At 42.4% G+C, this 21379-nt stretch overlaps 1 protein-coding gene across 2 annotated transcripts in view; it reads left to right on the forward strand.

Annotated features, from left to right (window-relative positions):
* The first annotated feature begins 667 nt into the window (after positions 1 to 667).
* Positions 668 to 21379, forward strand: part of GCLC (glutamate-cysteine ligase catalytic subunit) — a 42873-nt gene continuing 22161 nt past the window's right edge. Inside the window, exon 1 of one of the 2 annotated variants that reach the window (XM_053602174.1) lies at positions 668 to 1270. In XM_053602174.1, the coding sequence (XP_053458149.1) occupies positions 1121 to 1270 (150 nt within the window). In that variant the 5' untranslated portion in view covers positions 668 to 1120. The remainder of the gene's footprint in view (positions 1271 to 21379) is intronic. The other variant, XM_053602176.1, reaches the window with a different exon arrangement.

Below are 21379 nucleotides of genomic sequence, written 5' to 3' on the forward strand. Positions count from 1 at the left end.
TCACTTAATGGACGAATCTTAAGTTCAGATGGTGGAGATGTTGACAAAGTACCTTTTGTTGCAATGAACGGTGCCTGTACCATCCAGAGAACAAGTCATCAAACGTTTAATTTAGAGAATAACAAACAATACATCAGCAAATTGATTCTTCTTAATAACCAGGTCAGTTTATTGACCATCAATACTATACACATCCTACAACAGCCTTAACAGATAGGATTAATGCAGATATGGAAAGAATTTGCCCAAAGGCTCTCAGTTAGCGGTGGAGCGTAGAGTTGAGTATGTGTTTCACCTGGCTCCCAAATTAGTATTTTTGTCAACACATTCTAATGATTTCATAAATGTGAGGACCTTTCCACCTAAAAAAAATGGTGTGTTCTGCATTAATTCAAATAATCAATTTTCTTCTCCAACCTGGAGTTTTATTTCTTTTGATTAGGGAAAACACTTCGCGTTCACACAAAGCGAAGACCTCGCCGGGCGCACCCCACGTTGGACTCCGCCCTAACCGCGCCCTAACCACGCCCTAACCACACCTCCCCCTCGGCCCGCCCGGGATCCCGCGGTTCGGCCACGCCTCCTCCCCGGCATCGCCTCCTTTCCTCCCCGCCCCCCACGCCCGCAGTCTATAAAACCCGGAGCGACGAATCCAGCCCCCGGGCGGCGAGCGAAAACTGGGACTGGGCATGCTCGGCGGCGGCGCAGGTTTTGGTCACAAGTAGGAAGAAACCAGTGCACTACACCGGCGAAGAGAAGCGGGAGCTGCTACTGGCCTGCGGCCGTGGGGTCGGTTGTCGCCGCCTCGGAGCAGGAGCAGAAGCAGGGCGGGAGCCAGGGTGGGAGAGGGGCGAAGCTACCAGGCCGAGAACCGCCCAACCTGCCTCCCGTTTTCTGCCTCTTGTCCGCGCGGTGCGCCGGACCCCGGGTCTGTCACCTGGGCGCCAGGGACTCCTGCGCCGGGGAACCGTAGCATACGGAACCCTCCCTCCTCTGGCCGCGGTCGGTGGGCGCCCCTCCTGGGGCGGAGCAGCCGCCGTCCTCTGCGGGCGGCTGAGTGTCCGGCTCGCGCCCGGACCGAGCGGCCGCCGTCAGCCCCGAGGAGGAGGAGGAGGCGGCCATGGGGCTTCTGTCCCAGGGCTCGCCGCTGAGCTGGGAGGAGACCAAGCGCCACGCCGACCACGTGCGGCGGCACGGGATCCTCCAGTTCCTGCACATCTACCACGCCGTCAAGGACCGGCACAAGGACGTTCTCAAGTGGGGCGACGAGGTGAGCGCCCTTGGCCCTCGCCCCCGCCGGCCACCCCTGTCAGGTCACCCCGGGCCGCCTTTGTCTGGACCTGTGCCCCCAGCCCCTTTGCGTCGCAGGGGTCAGTGCCCAGCGCCATTGAGATGATGCGGGCCCTGCCCTGAGCCTCCTGGCCAGACTTCTTTCTCTCTTCATTCATTCTTTTGGGGTTTCCCCTTGATTGGCCAGACGTGAGTTGGGCACTGGTAGCCCTACCAGTGAGAACGAAAAAGTGACAGTAGGTACTGGGAGTTTTTGATCTAAAGATCCGCAACTACCCCGAACGGTACCCGTCCGGTCTGAAAATTCGCTTTTGCTATTAACGTGGGAGAGACTAAGTTGTCTTCGTAGGCCCGTTGCTTTTAGAAATCAAGTCTTGAGGATGTCCGCTTCTGCACTGTTCCACGCAGGTGTCTTAAACCTCTCCAACTTCTCATCCGCCACTTTACAGCTATAAATTAGGGCTCAATTTTTCTATGAGAACCTTCCCTGATCCTGTTCAGTGCTAAATGAGAAAGCTTAAAGCTTCAAAATTAGCATTTGTTTGTGTCTTTCTATTGCCTAGGTCCAGCATCTAAACTTTACAAGTCAGTGTTTCAACGTGTGTTCTGCTTAGAGATGTCTCTGGATTAAGAATAATTTGAATCATTGTTTCTTGGAATGATCTGGAAAAGCAGCAGTGTTAACTGTTTAGTCGTTTCTGCCTTTCCTTCCTGTTCTTAAAAATCACGTGTATTTGCAGTAATTAAATTACTTGAGAGGTCCATCTGTTTTAGTTTTTGCCTTAGATGGCTTGCCACCTGTGTAAATAGTTTATATAATGGTTAGTGTTATCACTTTTAGCCTAAGTGTTGAGCTGCTACGCTAGTGCAGAATAGCTCCTTAATAGCTCCTTAGGAAAAGTCAGGTGTTTTTATTTCTAAGATTGGAAGATAATTTCGCCTCCTACAGCTGAAGGAATTGCTGTTTTAAATTAGGAATGTATGATGACTGAAAATTCTCATTTCTACCCAAGTGGTCTGTCACACTTCTTTGAAAAGAAGAAGGACACAGAATGTGTTTGATAATTTTTCAGTTTTGGTCAGATGTTCATTGTTCCTTTACAGCACCTTACATTTTATATATTTGTTTGTGTATTGTGTGTCATTCAGAGGAAAATTGAAGCCAAAGGAGGGCAGGGACATTGTACTTCTTATTCATCTTTGTCTCTGTAGGGTTTAACCTTGTGCCTTATGGGGTCTGCATCATACTTGGGGCATGATGAGTGAACTGCCTTTTAAGCTTCCTGCTATAAGATAACTAGCCATTCTTCAGCAATTCAAAGGTAAAATTTTGTGCCTGTCTTGACATTTATCTAGGTCTATCAAAAAACAACAACAAAGAATCAAACCAGTAATGTCTTCGGTAGTCCTTGTCCCAGATAGAACTACATCAATAGACTTGTGGCACAGTTGGAGCACAGACGCTTACCCCTCAGGCCTGTCCATCTTTGGCCCATTTACTGTGTTGGTGCAGGACCTTCCAGGAATCTGCACTGTGGCTCACACCTGTCCTAGCATGCTTGGAGGCAAAGGCAGGTGGATCCCTTGAGCTCAGGAGTTGAAGACCAGATTAGCAAGACCAAGACCTCCTCCCCCGCTTACTAAAAATAGAAAAACTAGCTGGGTGGTGGTAGGTGCACGTGTAGTCCTAGCTACTCAGGAGGCTGAGTGAGCAAAAGGATCTCTTGAGCCCAAGAGTTTGAGGTTGCTGTGAGCTATGATGCACTCTACCCAGGGCAACAGAGTGAGGCTCTGTCTAAAAGAAAAAGTTTCTCCTGTTTTCAGGAGGAGCATTTGGAACTCCTATTTTTAAGTAACTTGTAGTTGCAGAAACCGAAGTGAGAAGAGCTGAGTAGGAGGGCCTTGAAGTACATGTTTCCACTTTGACGGGCTTCCGTGGAGGGAAGGTTTGTAATAGGGTTGCCGCCTCTTCCCACTGCAGAAGATCAGGAGGAACAAGAAAGAGTGGCACTAATTCAAACTTGTATTGTGCGTCTATACGGGGGGACAATTGGGCTCAATATTTTAGCCAGGTAATAACATTTCTTGGAAAGATGATACTGGGCCGATCTATGGAGGATTAGAGCCGTATTAAGACTCTCAATAAGTTGACTGGATAGCACTGCTCTTAACGTTAAAATGTGTTAAAGGTGTTCAGCGAAAACTTTTGTTAGTGACTATTGAGACTGCATCTTCAAATTTCTTATTGCAGATACTGTATATAAATGAAATACAAAACTAGGAATTTAATTTTTTAAAACTTGAGATGCTTTCTTTTTACCAGCATTTTATCATCTGTCTTTTCTACTAGATTTTTTTCTTTCCTGCGTCTTCCTTTGCAACCCCCTTCCCCAGTAATGTATCAGTGGGGAGCTTATTGCTTCCGAGAAACCATGAAGTATAGGAAAATTGTCTTAGATGATAAAAATATATAATCTGGTGCTCATTTATTTTAAATTGTGCTTCAGTAATGTCTCTGGGTAGAGTAGAATTTTTGAGAATAAAAAATTTATCCCAGCCTTTAAGTGTAGACAGTCCAAGTGGAATTAGGCAGCCTGACGCAAAGGGAAGAATGGTGTGAAGACTGCCCAAGTGATTAGAAAAAAAGCCCCACCCTAATTTTTCTTCAGAAACAGCACTTTAGTGAAACCTTGGTCTCCCCTGAGTTCTTTCACCTTTGACTTGTGGGATGCAGTAACAATTCTTCCTTATGGGATCTCTGTTTCTTCTGGGCAGAGAAAAGGTGTGGTGTTCTCTGGAGAAGCCTCGTGCCTAAGTATTTGATGCCTCTAACTATTCTTCTAGAATTCTGTCAAAGTAATTTAATCACCTTTTTATGAGAGAGTATTATTTTTCAAACTGCAGGTCATGATCCTTTAGTGGGTTGGAGAAATAAATTTAGAAGATTCCAACTAGGACTTAAGTGTATAATGCAGTGCTGTTAACTGTGGGGCAATATTGTACAGATCTCTAGAATTCATTTATCTTACATAATTGAGACTTTGTACTCAGTGATTGGCAATTCCTCATTTTCCACCCCCACAAGCTCCTGGCCACCACCATTCCACTCTGATTCTATGAGTTTGGCTATTTTAGATACTTGATATAAATTAGATCAAGCAGTATTTGTCCTATGACTGGTTGATTTCACTTAACGTAGTGTCTTCAGAGTTCATCCAAATTCTCACATATTGTAGGGTTTCCTCTTTTTTTAAAGGCTGAGTAATATTTCATTGCTTGTATATACCACAGTTTCTTTATTTCAGCGGTGAACATTTAGATTGTCACCACATGTTGCTATTGTGTATAGTGCCACAGTGAACCTTGGAGTGCTAAGGTTATTTGTTAACCAGGCCTTAAAAAAAAGAAATGCAATATATGAAGAATATTATATAAAACTTTAGAGTTATTTATTTGAAGATATGTGTGAACATCAGGGGTATGTGTGTCAGGATGCATGTAAATTTTTTCTTACTATTTACAATTAAAGGACTTTGAAGGCCCCAATCTCATAGAAGCCTTCCTTGATGAGGTGAGCCTTATGAAAAAGAACAAGAGATTACCCCTAATCTTGCAGTTAGTAGTAATTTATTGCATATACTTAATAGAAGTCTAAAGACCGGTCAGAAGCCTTGATGATCAGACAAGCAAGCTTGTTTATATGCAGAAGCCTTGGGAAATAACTCAAGCTGGGCAGATAAAAGTAGAGAAGGGTGGGGGGGGGGTGTGGCCCGAGAGATGGATGGCCCTGCTAGATAGAAATTTGTGTTTTGGATGTGATATGTTGGACTGTATTAGCATGATATCAAAATACTACTCTTCATGGTTTGGTGTTGCCCTTCCTGGGCCATGGATTTGAGAAAAGGGAAAAAAAAAAAATCTTTAAAATTGGTCACAGGTATGGTTGGAAGGAGAGCCTACAACTTTAGAAATGTGCAGTTCTCCTTACTAGGACAATGTCCTCCTAACTAGGACAGTATTTGTCTCTTCACATCAGGAAAGAACCCTGGATTTGGGGTTCAATTTGTGTGCTAGTCCTAGGATTGCCAAACTGCCTGTGTGACCCGGAGCCTTGGTTTCCTCATTTAGCAAATATGAGGATCAGACACTCTTTGCCTTCCAGTTTGAATAAGTATAGTTCGAATAAGATTTTTAATAACATACATATTTCAAATTAGCGTTTGTTACTCTTTGAAATTCACGTGGATGTAAATGTTTAATTGCTCAGTAAAGAGAGAACTGCCACCAATCACTGAAGTGACAAGAATCTTTTTTTCTGTTATTTTTATTCTATAGTTTTGTGTGCATTTTCCTTTTATATGTTTTTTTTATTGGGGATTCATGGAGAGTACAAGAAATAAGGTTACACTGATTGCATTTGTTAGGTAAAGTCCCTCTTACCACCAAAAGGTGTGTTGCAACTTGTGTCTTACCCCCAAAAGGTGTGTCGCACACTGAGACCCCAACCCCTTCAACCCCCTTTCCTCTCTCTGCTCTTCTTCTTGCATTTTCTTTTTAAACGAATTTCATTGAATTATAATTTGCATAGAGTAATATGCACCCATTGTTGTACACTCTGTACAATTCAATGAACTTTTAACAAGTATATACAACCAGGTATCTGCCACCAGTCAAAATATAATATATAAAAATTAGGGCGGTGCCTGTGGCTCAAGGAGTAAGGCGCTGGTCCCATATGCCAGAGGTGGTGGGTTCAAACCCAGCCCTGGCCAAAAAAAAAAAAAAATTAAACACAGATGTAACATTGTGCACTTCAGTGTTGTAAGTGCCCTGAATTAGGTATATCCAGTCTGTAGACATCTTTGTGTAGTTCTGGATAAGTAGACATTTTGGTGTACTTTAAAAGCATGAAGGGAGTAGAATGGAAGAAAAGGTTTTATTGCTCCTGGATACCTAGCTCTTGTAGAAGAATCTTTGAGGACCTACTATGACCCCACATTCCTTCACATGAGACCTCACTATTTAATGGTATTAGCAGATATATTCATTGATTGGTACTGTGTACGTAGACCCATTTTGAAGCATAAACCTAAGTTGAATGAGACCCTGTATCTTGAGAAAAGATGTCACAATATTGAGCCCCTAACATCAACATTTTTACATACTCAAGGCATCTGTGTATTGTACATACTCAAGGCATTACCCATGTCGCTGGTAACATGGGATGGGCCGTATCTTAATGAGCTTGCTAATTACTATTCTTCACATCTGCATTCCTAGTATAGCCAAGTTATGGACTTTTTTTTAACATTTTAGCAACTTTAATTTTGCTGATTATACCTCAATGATTGCACGTTTTTAAAATGTACAATTTTTCGACATGTTTGTACACCTATGAAACCACTGCCACCGTCGAGATGACAAACATAGCCATCATTCCACAAATGGCTTGTGCCCCTTTGCAATTTCTCTCTGTACATACCACGAGGCTTTTTACCTGCTTTCATCACTGTGGCTTGGTTTGCACTTCTCAGTTATTATATATATAGATTTTTTTTTGGTCTGGCTTTTTTAACTTTGCGTGAATATCTTGAGATTCACCCACGTGGTTGCATGTCAGTAATTTATTCATTTTAATTCTTGAGTAATATTTCATTCTGTGGATATTCCACAATTTGTTTATCCATTCACTTTGAGTTATATCTAGTTTTTCACTATGACAAAAATTAAATGAAAATTAATGTACGAGTCTTTAGATGGACTTATGCTTTTATTTGTCTTGATTATTACCTAAGAGTGGTGTGTTTGTTTATTTTTGGTTTTTTGTTTGTTTTTTTTTTGTAGAGACAGAGTTTCACTTTATTGCCCTCAGTAGAGTGCCGTGGTGTCACACAGCTCACAGCAACCTCCTATTCCTGGGCTTAGGCGATTCTCCTGCCTCAGCCTCCCGAGTAGCTGGGACTACAGGCGCCTGCCACAACGCCCTGCTATTTTTTCCTTGCAGTTTGGCCAGGGCTGGGCTTGAACCCGCCACCCTCGGTATATGGGGCCGGCGCCCTGCTCACTGAGCCACAGGCGCCGCCCCGAGAGTGGTGTGTTTTAATTTTTAAGGAAACTACCAAACTTTTCCAAAGTGGTCATACCATTTTCCATTCTCCTGAGCAGGATATGCCAGTTGCATTTCAGTCACATCTTGCTAACACTTGGTGTGTATAGTCTCTTTCATTTTAACCAATTTAATAATAGATGCATGGTGATATTATATTTTTGATTGCATTTTTCTAAAGACCTGTGATATTGAGTATCTTCTAATGTCTTATTTGTTTGTATTTGTTGTGACGTCTGTTAAAAATCATTTGTGTTCAAACTATTGAATTTTGAGAGTTCCGTGTATTCTGGATGTAAGTTTTATCAGATACAGGCTTTGCAAATATTTCCTCCCAGTTTGTTTTCATTCTCTTAACAGTATCTTGCCTTTTTTATCCCCCCCTCCCCCACCGGAGATGGGGTCTCCCTTTGTTGCCCAGGCTAGAGTGCAGTGGTGTCATCATAACTCCTGCAACCTCAAACTCCTGGGCTAAAGTGATCCTCCGGCCTCGGTCTCCTGAGCTGCTGGGACTATAGGCACACACCACTGCACTCTGCTCATTTTTCTGGGTTTTTTTTGGTAGAGATGGGGTCTTGCTCTTTCCCTTGCTGGTCTAAAACTCATGATCTTCCCACTTCGGCCTCCCAAAATTAACAGTTTCTTTTGAAAAACAAAAGTTCTTAATTTTTAGGAAGTCCAGTTTGTCCATTTGTTTTATGGATCATGCGTTTTATGTAGTATCTGAGAAATCTTTGCCTAATCCAAGGTCACAAAGATTTTGTTTTCTCACAGAAGTTTTACGATGTTAGGTTTTACATTTAGGTCTATGATCTATTTTGAATTATATTCATCCTTGTTCTTGAATATGATACAAGGTTTCTACTAAGGTTTTTGTTTGTTTGTTTCTTTGTTTGAGACAGCGCCTCAAGCTCTCACCCCGGGTAGAATGCTATGGTATCACAGCTCACCAGCAACCTCCAACCCCTGGGCTCAAGTGATTCTCCTGCCTCCACCTCCCAAGTCTGGGACTACAGGTGCCCACCACAATGCTCGGTTATTTTTCGGTTGCAGCCAGCAGCCATCATTGTTGTTTGGTGGGCCTGGGCTGGATTCAAACCTGGCAGTTCAGGTGTATGTGGCTGGCTCCTTAGCCACTTGAGCCGCAGGCGCTGAGCCTACTAAAGGGTTTTTTTTATTTTCTCTAGCACCATTTGCTGAAAAGGCCAGCCTTTCTCCACTGCCAGCAGCACTACCTTTGCATCTGACTCCAGGCATCCAGGTGCAGTCCTATTTCTGGACTCTGTGCTTTTATGCTGATTTGTCTAACTTTATGCCAGTTACTCTTACAGTAAGCCATGAGATCAGGTAGTGTTAGCTTTATAGCTTTGTTTGTTTTCAGCTGGATTGACTCTTCTGGGAACTTTGAATTTGTATGTGAATTTTAGAACCAGGTTGGCAATTTCTACCAAAAAAATAAATTCTGCTGGAATTTTGGTTAAGATTGCATTGAATCTAGTGAACTCTTTGGGGAAAATTGACATCTTACTAATATTGAATCCTCATATATGAACAAGTATTTATTTCTCACCACATACATTGTCTTTACTTTTCCTCAGCAATGTTTTTGTAGTTTTTGGTATATGGGTTTTTCACATCTTTTTTTGTCAGATTATCTCTAAGTTTCCATTCTATTATAAATGGCATTATTTTTTCAATTGTTTGTTGCTAGTATATTGAAATAAAATTGATTTGTATATTTTGCAGCCTCATTAAGCTCACTTTTTGAACATATGGGGTGCAGTTCTAATAACTAATGTCCTTGGCTTGCAATTCTGTCTTTGTCATTTCAGGTCAGATTCGATCGATGGAGTTTTTTTTGTTGTTTTTGAGACAGAGTCTCATTATGTCACCCTCAGTATCTTTGTTGTTGTTGTTGTTGCCATTGTTTAGCAGGCCCAGGTGGAGTTCAAACCCTCCAGCCCTGGTGTATGTGGTGGGCGCCCTAACCACTGAGCGACGGGCGCCAGGCCAATTGATCTTTTTAATTTTAAGTAAATTTCTCTGCTTCTTTGAATGTCTAGTAATCTTTGATTGGATGCTAAACACTGTGAACTTTATCTTGTTGGGTGCTTGATACTTTTGTTTTCCTATAAGTATTTTAAGCCCTGTTCTGGGTTACTTGGAGATCCTTTCAGATGTTACTTTTCTAGTTTGTTAGGCAGATCCAAAGTGATCTCAGTTTAGGGCTAATTATTCCTTTCTACTGAGGAAGACCTTTATGAGTACTCTACCCAAGGGCCCTGAATCTTGAGTTATTTCATCTGGCCAGTGGAAACACACCCTGTCTCAGCTTTGAGTACTTGGCTCACATGCATGACTACTTTTCTTTCTGATCCTCTGTCCTGTGACCGCCAGTTGACTTGGTATCCCCAGACCTGCAGCTGCATCTCTGCAATTCAGGAACTCCACTGGGCTTTCCTTCGCCCTCCTACCGTGAGCTGAAACTTCCTCTCAAGTATTGAGTTGGGACAATTGTAGGGCACACTTAAATTTTTCTCCCATATCTCAGGGATCTCTTCGCTTTGTTATTTGATGTCAAGTGTCTTGAAAACGGCTCTCATCTTATTTTTCCCTCTACCTCTTTTTTTTTTTTTTGTAGTGGTGTTGGTTTTAGGTAGGAGGGTGAATTTGGACTCTGCGAATCCATCTTTATTAGAAGTGAAAGTCTTTCCCACTTTTACTATTGGTCTTTCAGCCCAGCACTCCTTTGTCTATAAACTTTGTCCAAAGTCTGGCTACCCTTGTGGTTTATAAGATACCTGCCAGCACCTAAAATTCAGCCAAGTTTTAAAGTCAGAATTTTCTTAACTCTTAACCTATAATGTTCATTTAGCGTCTGTCTTCTCATCCTGTGACTGGGTATTTTGTAAAAACACAACTGTTTTGAAAGTTTACATATATTTTATGGGTGAGCCTCAATGTGAAGTTGAGAGTTTAAGCCCTTGGTTATGTGATCTTAGATACGAAACTTGTCAGACCACAATTTCCTTATCTAGAAGACTAACCGAGAAACTCGACCATTTGTTTTTTGAATTGCATCCTTATATATATGTTATCAATTCATTTTTAACTGCTTCAGAATGCTTTCGATTTCACACAGCTTTTGAAAATCAGTTAGTGTATACAAGAAACAGTAGAATTCATTTTCTCCAGCTGTCACCTTCTGGGTTTTAACATTTTCTTTGAGATACATACTTTATTGGCAACTGAAAAAGTTATCTAATTAGAAAGCCACACATACTAGGTTTTTAGAAATTTAGCATGAGAGGTGCGTAAGATTGCTGTGTGCAGGAAGGACGGTGGCTTCCTGGAGGCAGAAGGACGACTGAAGCCAAGCCACTGGCCGTGCAGTCAGGCAGGCCCTGGAGCTCTGGCAGTGGCCTATCTTGAATGTCATAAGGACTCGGGAAGAGAGCAAAAAGTGGTTTCTAACCGAAATGAATGCCATAGAGCCTATGCATGTTTTTACAGCTCATGTGACACTTGAAATCTTGATTATAATTTTCAGAAGGAAATAGGCTCGGGCAGGGATGGCGTGTGAGTTTGGATCGTCACTTAGGTAGCGTCTCTGTGCTACTAACTTATCCCTGTTGTGTAGTGACGCCGAGTGAAAGGGATGGAATGTGTTACGATGACAACCTTTAATCTCCACTTAATGGTTACGTTTCTCAAGCGTTGTTTAAATGTGAGGAAGTAATGAAGCTCAGATTTCTAGCCTGGGGAGTCCATTTTTGATCCACCTTCTCAGGACCTGGGAGACTTGGCTATCTGGGTTGCTGTGTCACATGGCTGAGGCTCTGTTCTGTCAGATGATCTTTAGAGAACTTCCTGCATTAGGTTTTTGTGTCTGTGATGGTTAGGATTTGGTAGTTGAATTTATTTACACAATAAGAGTACAAAGGAGTCCCCCAAACAGATGTTCCTAATTACATAAATGTTCATACAGACCCACTGCCCTTTGTCCCCTCCCCCAGATTCTTTCTTTCTTCCTTTGGATTTAGTTAACTCCTTTCTTTATGAACTGGATGCTGATTTAGCAGAATGGAAACAGAACCCTAAAATGAGAGACTCCATGACCTTTTTCCTAGAAACTAGTAAAAATCTGGGCTGTGAGTCTACCACAGAGTTCACAGCTGGGTGTCCAGAGCGTCACAGAGACAAAGGTCTTGACGGACCTGTAAAAGCTGACTGGCACGTCTCTAAAGTGCTTGTGAGAGTTCGGGACTGTGCTAGAAAGTATCTTCTAAAATCTTTATAAATTACATTTTCTAGTAAGCCTCTGAGGTTATTTGGGTGTGCTCCTTCATTTCCCTCTCTGAATGTTCACTTATTGACCCAAACCAGGCACCAAGAAGCTGTGTGACTTTCTAACACACTTTTCAGCAGCTCAGCCAGGGCTAACCAGAGTAATTCTCTGGCCTGCCATTGTTGTGTTGTGTCCAGGAGTTAGGATTTGTTGGCTCCACTACTGAAATAGACGGAGAACTAGGAGGTAAACAAAAGTCGTCTAAGCACAGAGTTCATGCACTTTACTACTAGAAGCATATCTCGGCCCATATCAGAGATCACGGACTCAGACACAGTCCTGAGCTTGCTCACTCGGTTTCTCAACTCAGGATGAACTGCAAGAAATCAGTTGAGGCAGAAATGAGAGGGACCTTGTTCTGTTGTAAATGTAGTTAAAGAAATGAAATTGCTAATAAAGTCTGAAGCCCTGATAACAAGTGAAAATATGTGCGGTGTCTTCCTTCTGAGAGCAGAAGAGGAGATGGGATCAATTTTAGAAAGATTTCCACTGGATCATACCTAAAGCTTTATAAGAGTGCACACCAAGGAGTAAGCTTGGGGCAACAAGACAATTCACTTGAATAAAATCGCCTTCCTGGCAGGGCAAAGTATTTGGTAAGGGTAGAAGAAAAACAGATCTTCATACGCTAAAGGGATTTCTGGGAGACATTAATTACAGAAACAGTAATTTAGATCTGGAAGAGACATTTGTTTTTCTCTTATTTTACAAATGATGAAACTGAGGCCTTGGGACTAAAACATATTCTGGCGGCTATAATTGGGGAAAATTAAAACTGCTTTGGGCAGCGTAATCACCTTGCACATCTCCGGGAAGTACCGGTGTGGGTGGTGCCTTGTGGGGGTGGGAAGTGGCAGGGGGTCCCAGTTTTAGGGGGTCAGCAAAGGTCCCTCTGAAGAGGTGTCACTTGAGTCAAGATTCGCTAGAGCCAGCTCCTTGGAGGGCTGAGGGAAAATCTTTCAGGCAGGAGGAACAGAAGTGTTTGAAAGGCTCTGAAGTGGTGGTTGGAGAAACAGAAAAAGTCCAGTGTGACTGCAAGCATGGTGTGTGGGGGGGGGGAGTGAAATGGAAGAGGCTGAGAAAATTAACCCTAATGCTCTTGGGGAGAGGTGCTGCATTTTTTTTGCCAAGTGTGAGCCATTTAAGAGTTTCAAGGAAGAGAGTGATTTGGCCTTCTTGGTGAATGAAGGATCCTTGTCTGCCTGGTTGCAGAGTCCGACAGCCTTCCATATTATTAGCTTTCACTTCTGTACCTTAAAATCAGAGCTGTGTCAACAATATTTTCAGCAAATAGTACTTCCCTTCGCATGAGCGACATAGTCTGATATTTCTGTTCTAGTCTATTGACATGTTTTGTAATGTTTATAACAAGCCACCATGGCCCACTAACAGGTTAACCAGCTTTTGGGGAACACTTAAAAGACTTATTTTTCTGCCTCAATGTATCACTGCCCTTGAGCTAGAAAATCGTAGCCACTAACACTTGAGTGGCACTGTGAACTTAATACTGTTTTAGGCACTTGACATTGTTTCATGTAATCCTTCCCTAGTGACCCTGCGAGGCCGGCTTATTACCCCCATTTTACAAAAGAGAGAAAGTGAAGCACCAAGGAGACTAAAAGTGATTGACTGGAAAGCCAGAACTTTGCTCCCCCACGTACTGCCATCCAAATGGGCAGAAGGAAACAAGTTCTGTGACAAATTTAATGGGTTCCACCTGGAGGTGAGATTGAAGCTGGAGAGGAAAGATGGAGGAACAGAGGAAGGGATGGCGGTCATGCAGGAAGTGGGCTCTTTTTTTTTTAACGTGTAAATATATCTTAGAGCCACAGATGCAGGTGTAAGCAGTTTTTTGGTACCAGATAGCCAGTAATTCTTTTCTAGTGAAATGGCAGCACTCTTTCAGAATGACACCATTGAATATGTTGGGTAAATTTCTCAGTCCGCAGGACAAATGCTAATAAGTTTAGTAATGTGACCATGGCCTTCCCAGCTAATCTGCTGGCCAGCGAGCCTTGTGAAAATGCAGATAGATGCAGGACCAGCCCTTTATAGGGAAATCGGGCTGACCTCATCTGATAGTTATGCAGCCTGTGCCAACCTCCTCCCAGGGTAGCAGGTAGCAGACCAGAGTCAGAGCCCAAGTCAGGGGTTTCCACTGATCTCTGAGATTTACGTCCTTTACCTGAATCTCAAATATGGCAGAGAAGGAGTTTGTATTCACAAGAGTCTGAGTCTTCCAAATCTTGGAGGTTAGAATTACTTTGTTGATGAGATCAGGTATAACCCCTGAATTGGAGCCTAATGAAAGAGCATCTGTGTGCAAATGCTTACGATGGTGGAATGGCATTAAACTTGGGGCTTGAAGCATTGTCGTCTTGTCAACGAGGGCATAGGTGGTCCCTTCTGAGCACAGAAGTCACTTTGAAGTTAGAATTTTTCTGTTTGGCATTAGATCGCTTGTTGGATTGGTTAGTGTAGTACCAGTTGCTCTGAGTTAAATTCCTGAATTTCTCATATTTCTCATCAGTAGTCCTTGAATTTAAGATGACCTGATTTATACCTTAGAAGGGAATATGCTTGCTTGCTTGCTCACCCTGGACATGCATCGAGTGCTAAGCTGGGTGCCGCCCAGAGAGGGTGCATGTTCTCTCTAGGAACGGTCATGCTCCCATGGTATAGCCCTGAACTCCTTTACACTTGGGGAGCTGCTGCAGATTCCCCCATAGGCCTCCCTCCCTACAGCACCCCAGCTCCTCTCCAGCTCTGGCCACTGCAGAGCAATTGATCCAAAGCAGCCCCTGTCTGGGACCAGGATGCCCTCTTGCCAGCCACGTGGTGGTTGGGACTGGGGGGCGGGGGGAGCATAGTCTCAGGAAAGAGCCAAAGAATTCACTTGTCTTTAGAACCCACAAGCTACTACTGATATTGACAATATTGTTCCTTGAAGAGGAAATATGTTCTGGGTTAGGTTTCTGAATTACAGAGGGGCCGGTGCTCTGTTGGTAGCCACAGCAGGTGAGTAACTTGGGCTGTGTTTTCTGATGTTAATTTGTATAAGCAAACCGGTTCAGTTTTGCTGAATTTGGTTCAGACCAAATGTAGGAGTTCCTTAACGGTCTCTACTATTGTCAGAAAATTAAAACCAACATGTGCCTGAAGTGTGGTGGTATGATTTTCTAAAATCAGCCAAATCATTCAGAGGCCCAGAAAACAATGTCTCATGCCATCTGAGACATTGTCTGGACATTGAGGGCATAAAAAAAGCAGATCTTTATTCAAGGATTTCCTTTGTGACAACAGAAATGAATAATCGTGTTCAGATTTCTCTTGGGTTTAATAGTCACATGTGCCTATTGGGTATGTAGGCACAGTGGACACGATTTCCTTCTTTCCTTTAATTTTCCCTCTTCATGACATGCACAATTTTTCCTGCAACTCTCATTTTCTTTTAAAGTCTTAAAGTTTTTCATTTGGGCCTCATATCACTAAACTAGGCATGTGAAGAATGTTTTCTCTGTGTGAGGCAAGATAATGTCAAGGAAAGTGCTCTGCTGAATTCTATGGGAAATTTATATTTTTAATACAGTGTTAAGGTTGAAATTAATACATTATGAATGAAAGGCAACCTGCTCTGTAAGCCAGAGTCGTAATCTAGGATGCCAGCAGAACAGGTCAGGGCAAGGCCACATTTATTTTGGTTTCTAAAAGTGTAAACTTCCCCTAGAATGTATCATGTAATGCTGTGGTATGAATTGGCATTTCAGAGTTAAAGGAGTGGGGGCCTATTTCCTCAAAATACATGAAATGTTTTAAGAAGTTGATAATGTTTTGGCAGTTCATTCTAAAATATTATCTTTTCAAGACATAGGGTGGTTTAATTTTAACATATCAACAGTCACCAGTTTAAAATATCACCATATATAATAGATCATATACAAAAAAGTGCACACTAATACAAAAGTATTAGTTGATACTTTGTACTTGCTGGTCCCCCAAAAGGACTCAAAGCTTACCTCGTAAAACAGTGATTTTGTTATTTGTGATGTCTAATGTAAGAGGCTACCTTAAACCAAATTCTGGAGCCATGCCAAATCTCGTTACATCTGAATTAGAAATGCCTTTTGAATTTTCTGCTATTTTAAGTGCAGCAGCTCTTTTGGTCTTGTCGCTCAGGCCTTCTCTGTGTGGCTGATTGAGATGACGGCTCCTCACTATGGCGAGCACCTCTATAGATGCTCAGCTTTAGGTGCCCTGCTCGATAGGGACGCAGAAGCCATCCAATTCCATGGTTGAGGTGCTCACAAAGTATTGTTTGCTCATGTTTTGCTGTGTGAGCAAACGGTGTTCTGGGCAGAAGGCACAATCCCTAACTTTTAAACAGCTTATAGCCTTCTATGCCTAGCTATTGTGGCTTGGCCTATGGAGGGCAGCCCAGTTGATCTGCATCTCTGCCAGGCCAGACAGGTGATCGTGCTGCAGTCAGCGGTCCAGCGTCCCGGGGGAGGAGTGGAGGTTGTGCACATATTTAAGGATTCTTAGACCCTCACATCTGCCCAGCCGGTCCCCCTTCCGGGAATCCACTTACATTACGTGGTGTTTCCTCTGGGAAGTCTCCAGAGCTCCCGGGCTGGATCTTGGACCCTGCTGTAGTACACATGCACATCTCTGTATGGTCATTTTGAGCACTTACCCAGATAATTGAGCTTTAGGATGTTATCGGCTGCCACTACAGTGACAGCACACGGGTGAGAACGGGAGCCAGGTCTTTCAGTGTTTTGGCACTGAGAAGTCATCAACTTGGCTAGAGCAGTAACTGTCAAAATAGTTTGTAGGCTTGTTTAGGAGTTAGTGTCAGGAGGAAACTGGGTCTCTGAGAAGCAGCAGGTGGTTCTAACAAACAAGATTGAATTACTGCTTGGGCCAGTGTAAGAGAGCCGACAGTGGAACAGAGGAGCTGGCCATGAACCCCAAACTCCAGTGGGGGCTGCATGGTCACTCTCCCGCCTGAGTCACGTGGAGCCCTTCACAGCCTTGCCCCCTTTGTTCTGACAACCTGCATACAGATGCCCCCTAGCTCATGAGAAGGGGAGCGTCCTCGGGCTACCTTCTCGGAGGAATGTTAAAGACCTTACAGGCCATTGCCCCTCCAGGACTTGGTGACAGGTTCCTTCTCTCCAGAGGTCAGGTATGTGATGGCTTACATACTTCTGGGAGCTGAAATGCTTTCGTTCTGATTTACGTGGAAACTGACAAAGGAACTTTCTCAAAATACAACTCCTCCCCCTAAATGGAGAACTGCCTATAACTGCTCTGATCCTTACAGAACTAGATTGTCTCTAGCACTTTTTACCACAAGGTAGTAGAAATTAAATTGGTATTTCACAAAATGTCAACTATTTCTCAAATTCTGAGCTCCCTGAGACTCTTACTGCTAAGGTAAGTTATCAAAATGTTCAAAACAAATGAAAATTTGTTTTACGCTAGTGGTAAATGCCATCTAAAGACTTAACACAAATCCTAAATATGTGAGCTAATGTTAACTGTTACTTAAACCTTAGTGCCACAGGTATTTTGCTGTCTATTCTGCATTTAGCATTGTACTGAGTACTCACATCACCTTCAGTTGAGATACTTTTGTTTTTATTGGCCTGATTTCAGATGAACATAAAGTACCTCGCCCTGTTTAAACCTGCATTAAACGACTTGAGGATTATGTCCAGGCTGTGCCTAGCAACACTATATAACGCATAAGGCAAAGTACATAATTGAGTTTGCCCTTGACTTAGCAGCTCTGAGATATTAGTGACTTTCATTCTAGTCTTTTATATATGTTTTTGTCCTTGATTCGGCGGCTCAGGACTATTAGTGACTTTTATTCTAGTAGGATAAAATCTAGCCTTTTATTTATTTATTTTTTTTTTTTTTTTTTTTTTTTTTCCAGTTTGGGCCGGGGCTGGGCTTGAACCCAGCACCTTCAGTACATGGGGCCTGCGCCCTACTCCTTGAGCCACAGGCGCCAAACCAAATCTAGCCTTTTATGATGAAAATCTAAGGGATTGTAATTTTCTTTTGTAGGAGCAGTAGTGTATATTTAAAATGAGTGTCTTGCAAAATGGTTGGGTATTTTTCTTCGGCCTGTTCTCCCTCATTTAAAAGGATAACTAATGGGTGCCAATTAATACTGTCCCAAAGTCACATCTGGTGAGTTTTGACCTGTGTATTGTGGAGAATAGAGCCCAGTGGGGTTTTTTCCTATTTCCAAGATGGTATGCGAATTTGAATTGGTTGCTGTGTAACCCGTTTATAATGCTCTTTGGCTATATACTTTCAGATTGGGTCTGTACCATGTACAAAAGAGATGTTGCTGGGATTCTAGGTTTATAGCCTAGATGCTGGTCAAGGTTAGGAAGTAAGTACAATTTAATCCTTGGGATCAGTGTTGTAGTACAGAAGGGCCTCTGTTTTATTTTCTCTTTAAATTCGTTCCTCTCATCCTTTGGATGCAAAAAGGAAGTTTATGATGAGGACAAATCCAGAAATCATAAAATAAATCCTTGTGGCTTTAGATGTTTTAGAGTGGGAAAGCACTGTCTTAATGTCTCCCTTTTCATAATCTTGTATCATCTAGGTTACTGAACCAAACTCCATCTCAGCTGTGGTGTGGCTTTTATAGATTTAATCATCAGTGTGAACTAGAATTAGAAATAAATTTAAATGTATTGAGGTAACAGGGTAACAAAGCTAAGTGGTCAAAGAACTACTTTGAGGGTGATAGAGAAAGATCAGGGTGATTATAGAGGATCAGGACTTCAGAAGGCCTTGAATTTGAATTTGAAAAACATTCAGTAAATTCTTATGACTTCCAGTTGAAAAGTAAGTCTCACTTCCCCCCTTTTACCCTTTCATTTGGTAAATATTCTATGTTTTTGTTTAATTTGCTTAATGATAATCATGGAGCGATTGTTTAAGAGTTCGGTTTGTTAACATTTTAAATGTCGTCCATTTGGCCGATACGTAAAATTCATAATGAATTTGAGCTTTTTGTTCTTTTGCCTTACTCTTGCTTGAAACTTGTAGGCTAAAAGTAAATTTGGAAACAGAGGATTTCGATTTTTTTCAAAATTAAGTTGAAACTAACCAAAGTTGTTGAATTTTAGCTTGCATAACTGGTGCAAACATCATTGCTCTTTTGGTAATAGATAAATGATACAGACCCACTGAACTAGGAGTATGTCCTTGTCTTTCTTTAGGGAGCATGGTACTAGTTAAGAAGGTAACTGGTAGCATATGATGCCAGGCAGATGTGTTGAAGTTCACGAGTGAAGGATACAGATTCCTTCTGGCTGGGAGAGTTAGAAATGCTACACAGAGCAAGTGGGCTCTGCCCCGGGTCTAAGAAATGGGTCAATTCATCTGTTTAATCTATGGTGCAAAACAAATATAACCAATAGTTATAAATGTAACTATAGGTTACATTTCAATTTCTATGCTATAGTATTTTAGGCCCACTTCATAAAATTGAGGCATAATCAACTTGAGATATTTCTGGGCAGTATTATAACCTTTTCCTACCTTGTTGTGTAGCTTATAACACTTTCATAAAAAGCTTGACATCTCTTACCAAGATTGGCATCCTCTGTATTCCTGGTAGCAAGGTGTGCTGGGCCTTGAGGTCAGGTAGCACTGGCTTCAGATCCCTGGGAGACACTAGTGGCCTTGGGTAGTTTACTCAGCTTCTCTGAGCCTCTTTGCCCCCCTGTCAAATTGGCAATCATGTCTACTTTCGTATGCTGGGTTTTAAGGTCAGGATCCATGTATGAAAATACACCCTTTCTCATTATGCTCACTTAAACGTAAACTTGTTTCTCATATACAACTTAGATCTTTTCATGTATCGACCCTGAAACTTAGTTTCCTGTTGCATAGTTGTGGCTGTTCAGCAGTATTGGTGGGTCCCTCCGTGCTTTCCAGCCATCGGGGGTCTGCAGCCTACAGTTGGCAGCCCTTGACAATTAGTGATCGTGCAGGGACAAATGTCACATTTCAGCTTCCTGTACCTAAATCAAGGGGTCTTGCCCATTTCTTGAACTGAAAAATTCTGAAGGGAACCTAAACTCATCAGATAAGACAACTAAGACAACTATTAAGAGTTAATTGACAATTTTCTTTTTTGTTTAAACTGCTGAGCGATTTCCTGTGGTTACTAACATTTTTTCCTCTTAGCCAAAGAACAAAACATCCTCTTACAGATTACCATTTCTGTGTGATGCGATGGCTGGCCCACGTGCCTTCCAGGACCAGATAGGTCAGCTACACACAAATCAGGAAATAGAATGTACCCCCAAAGAGAGCAGCCCCCGCCAGCAGAGACAGGCCCGGTGCTGCTGGGCTTCTGGATGTTTTTAAGTGTGAGAATCTGGATTTCCAGGTGACATATCAGATGCTGGATATACTGTTACATGTCCCTCCGCTTTTTAAACTACTGATGGAAGCCAGGAGGTACACCAGACTGGTTTGCCTTGTGGGACATCAGTTTGCCACCTCTGCTCTAGAGTAACTGTCTTGGTGACTTGTGTAAAGGGTGTTTTCAAGTGTTTGCCTGAATAATCCAGTTCTATGCCTTTCACTTGCCGGTAGGAAATGGTGGTTTTATTTATTTATTTTTTTTTTTGTAGAGACAGAGTCTCACTTTATGGCCCTCGGTAGAGTGCCGTGGCCTCACACAGCTCACAGCAACCTCCAATTCCTGGGCTTAAGCGATTCTCTTGCCTCAGCCTCCCAAGTAGCTGGGATTACAGGCACCCACCACAACGCCCGGCTAGGAAATGGTGGTTTTATTTCAATCGCACATTAAGACTCATCATCTTAACTATTCACGCCAACTGTCGTGATTTGAAGCATGCAATTCCAGGGGAAAGAGAAGCAGGTTCTAGTTGTACTCTGCCTGGAAGAGTCTTACTTTGGCATTTAACTCTTTATTTTTATCCAAAATTCCAACGTCAGGTATTCTTATAAATGCATGGTGTACCTTACATTGTTAATTTTATATGACTTCAGAGTGGAGAAGTTTTAAATTATTTGTAACAAACCAAAATCAAACTGTTGAAACCCCTGAAGTATCTTCTTCAGATTGATATATTTATTTATGATTATAGTTTAACTCTTCAAAAGTGGAACTTGTACTGAGAATGATTACAAAATCTGCCATCACACTTCCTGGGTGAAGGAAATCACTACAACTCGGACTTTACAAATGTAAACAATGTAACATAATCGTGTGTACCCTTCTATTAATCTGAAATTAAAAAAATAGAGTAAGAAAAAAGATACTGGGCAGCGCCTGTGGCTCAGTAGGTAAGGCGCCGGCCCCATATACCGAGGGTGGCGGGTTCAAACCCGGCCCCGGCCAAACTGCAACCAAAAAATAGCCGGGCGTTGTGGCGGGTGCCTGTAGTCCCAGCTACTCGGGAGGCTGAGGCAAGAGAATCGCTTAAGCCCAGGAGTTGGAGGTTGCTGTGAGCTGTGTGAGGCCACGGCACTCTACCGAGGGCCATGAAGTGAGACTCTGTCTCTACAAAAAAAAAAGATACTAAAGAAAAGGAATAATAAGATTTTTAAGTTAAAAGCTTTGT

The sequence above is a fragment of the Nycticebus coucang genome, chromosome 9 (assembly GCF_027406575.1).
Source record: "Nycticebus coucang isolate mNycCou1 chromosome 9, mNycCou1.pri, whole genome shotgun sequence".
Lineage (NCBI taxonomy): Eukaryota > Metazoa > Chordata > Mammalia > Primates > Lorisidae > Nycticebus > Nycticebus coucang.